This window comes from Opisthorchis viverrini (genome assembly GCF_000715545.1).
Source record: "Opisthorchis viverrini unplaced genomic scaffold opera_v5_271, whole genome shotgun sequence".
Taxonomy (NCBI): Eukaryota; Metazoa; Platyhelminthes; class Trematoda; order Opisthorchiida; family Opisthorchiidae; genus Opisthorchis; species Opisthorchis viverrini.
This window is the reverse complement of record NW_008751929.1, coordinates 476,823-479,644: the sequence shown is the minus strand read 5'-3', so window position 1 is coordinate 479,644 and position 2,822 is coordinate 476,823. Positions and strand designations below refer to the sequence as shown.

The following is a 2,822-nucleotide window of genomic DNA, read 5'->3' as shown; positions in this document are numbered from 1 at the left end:
TATATATATATATATATATATATATATATATAACTAGACGAACCTTATGGTTGTACGGCAGTGAAGCATCATTGTCAACACTGATATTGCTGTCTTTGATGATGATGATGACTGTTGTGTTTCCTGATTTCAGCGAAGTACTGATTAATATTGGGAAGTGCCGAAATCTGCGATCCCTTCTGTAGGGTTCTTTTACTAATTGGTTTCCCAGTAGAGTTCGGAGGAGCGAGAGATAACATCCTCTTCATATGTAAGGCCGACTTCTTAAGGTCGCCTTTGGGGGGGGGTTACATGGTTTGGTTGGGCTTGATCAACTGAAGTTCTAACGCAACTTATATATGTGTGTGTGTGTAAATGTTTAGCCAGTATTCGTCTCTCCCACTGAAGCATTGACAAGACTGAACCGGAGTTCGCTGACGTATTGGTTAGGTACCATGTATGTACTGACTATGTGCTAAATGTGATTACTAGTTTTCCGGAGGTGATTGCCATGCGCTCCGCTGAATCAGTCTTTCTTCTTTTGCTTGTCATTGATACTAACTCGTATATGTACTCAGTGGGTTCTATTTCCTTCATGCAGCCACCGTCGTTCGGTGCTTCTCGCTCATTTAACGACAATGGGCTTCACATCGAAACAGCTCGTTCTCATTTTCGGTATGCTGATCACCGGGACAATCAATACGGTATCAAAAAAGCTCCAGTTAGACTGCACGTGAGTGCTGCTTTTTTCTGCTTGACTGCTCAACTTTAGTGCGTTTGGATACTATAACCATTCAGCTAATGACACACGAACTGAGCATCCATTCAATAAACCATGGTTTCAAACACTTTTGATGTTTCTTGGTGAATCCCTCTGTTTGTTCGGTTTTTTTGTGATTCGTTATCGAAAGCGCAGGCGACTGGGAAACGATGGACTTCGTCGTCAGCTTTTGGTCGATCCAACCCGTCCTGGAATCGCTGATACCCCGTAAGTCAAGTTGTTTGAACGGGCATTAGGTCCAGACTCTTCAACTGGTATTTTCTCCTGCCGGCCTCCTGTGATCTTCTCGGAACAACCTTGGCAGGTACACACGTTGTTTTCTATAACTACCTTTAGGTATCGGTTTGTTGTTCGTGGACGCGTCAATTTGGCAAATGATGCGCGGCTCATTAATCATTTTCGCTGGAATTTTGTCGGTAAGTTGGCGTTATTTCTTGCGCGGCTGGAAGTGATATCACCATAATAATGATTTCTGTTTTTTTTGTAGTGTCGCGCTCTCGTGGCGACGCTACTTTCTACTGAACCGACAGTCCTTGCCTAGGGGTCCAGGTGAATTTTCACTGTTAGTAACGGCCAACTTCTCCCCACGTTTCATTATGATGGAAATTGTGTGCTAAATTATATGGAAAGGGCTTTGAAACACTGGATCCAGTGTAAATATTAAACAGCCTGTAGATAAGAAGAGTTTCGACAGATGAAGCAATATAACGGTTCCGGTCAGTGATGAGTGGGCTGAAACCAACACCAAGTTCTCGGGTTGCTTGGTCTGGTGTTTCCATATGTACGATGCCTCCCCAAAGCGGTGTCACATTACCAGTGTCTTATGAGTTTCTGTCAAAAGATCCTCGATCGTTTTGCTCGTTTTGTTCGTCTCGTTACGCTCTCACTCAGTTTTGTTCTAATTGTCAGCATATTACTTGCACTTGTTGATTGTTCATCACTAATTGCTAACTTTCCATCTTGTTTTCTGTGACAGGTAATCTTTCTGAAGCGGAAATTATATGTTTATCACTGGTTCGGTATGCTTTGCACCGTAATTGGCCTGGCCTTGGTGGGTACAAAGTCCGTTTTCAGTAGTCACTCTCTTAGCCACACCGGTGCACAATCTGCTATAGGTTAGTTATGTGTACATACAGCTTTTTCGTTCCTGTTCTTGAGTCCTTGCATAATTTTCCCTAGTCATGAGATCTCACATTTAATCCTTTAAGCCAGACAGAAGGACTGAACAGCTGTGTAGAACGCTAGGATCTTTTCTGAGAGTCAGCAGCAGCGGACATCGTACAGATCTATTAGGTGGCAATCTGTGACTTTTCGGACCCGCGCATTATAAAGCAAGTTCAGTCTTCCTTGCACTGCAACAGCTGTGATGGAAGAAGATTAGCGACCATTATCATGGCTATCCGCTACCCACTTGGCAGAGTTTTCCTTTTTATTCGTTTTCATCCTGCTAAGTTGCATTTGACACCTTTCATGAGGTTTCGCCGGAGATTTTGTTCGACACCAAGTTAAATAGTTTCCATGTAGTTGGTTTTTATCCACTATGAGGACAATTTTTCGTGCTTTGTTGTAAAATAGTAATAATGATCGTCCAGCTGTAGCACCCTTCCGGTGCCTAGCTGCCATGCCACACGAAGGAGGCATGAGGGCTGGGATACTGCCAGGTCGCCCAAGCCTATACAGGGGAAGTCGAGAGGCTGAGGTAAGGTTCGAACCACGGACCTTCTGGTCCGTAAATTCGCGCTCTAACCACTTGGTCCGTCTCGCCCCTTGTGTGTAGTGCTCTACTCGCCTATTTTATTGGCTGCTAAGACAGTACGAACTCCGATTTTTTTGAAAGCGCATACGCAAAAGCTGTTTCACATGTTATTTGCGGCCAAAAATTGTGTCACCACATTGTTACACTTTACCACTGGATAAGCAGTACTACCAACCATCACATTGTGGTCGCTGTTACCGTGCTCTAAATTCCCTCGGATAACTTAGAGGTGTGGATTGCATACACCCTCGATCTCGGAAAAGGCCTGCGATATATATATATATATATATATATATATATATATAT

At 43.5% G+C, this 2,822-nt stretch overlaps 1 protein-coding gene across 1 annotated transcript in view; it reads left to right on the top strand.

Moving 5' to 3' along the window:
* T265_09374 (hypothetical protein) overlaps nucleotides 1–2,822 on the top strand; it is a gene marked incomplete at both ends in the record, with an annotated part of 15,606 nt that overhangs the window by 932 nt on the left and 11,852 nt on the right. Inside the window, 4 exons of the mRNA XM_009175417.1 lie at nucleotides 581–712; nucleotides 891–967; nucleotides 1,097–1,176; nucleotides 1,737–1,875. Coding sequence (XP_009173681.1) covers nucleotides 581–712; nucleotides 891–967; nucleotides 1,097–1,176; nucleotides 1,737–1,875 — 428 coding nt within the window. The remainder of the gene's footprint in view (nucleotides 1–580; nucleotides 713–890; nucleotides 968–1,096; nucleotides 1,177–1,736; nucleotides 1,876–2,822) is intronic.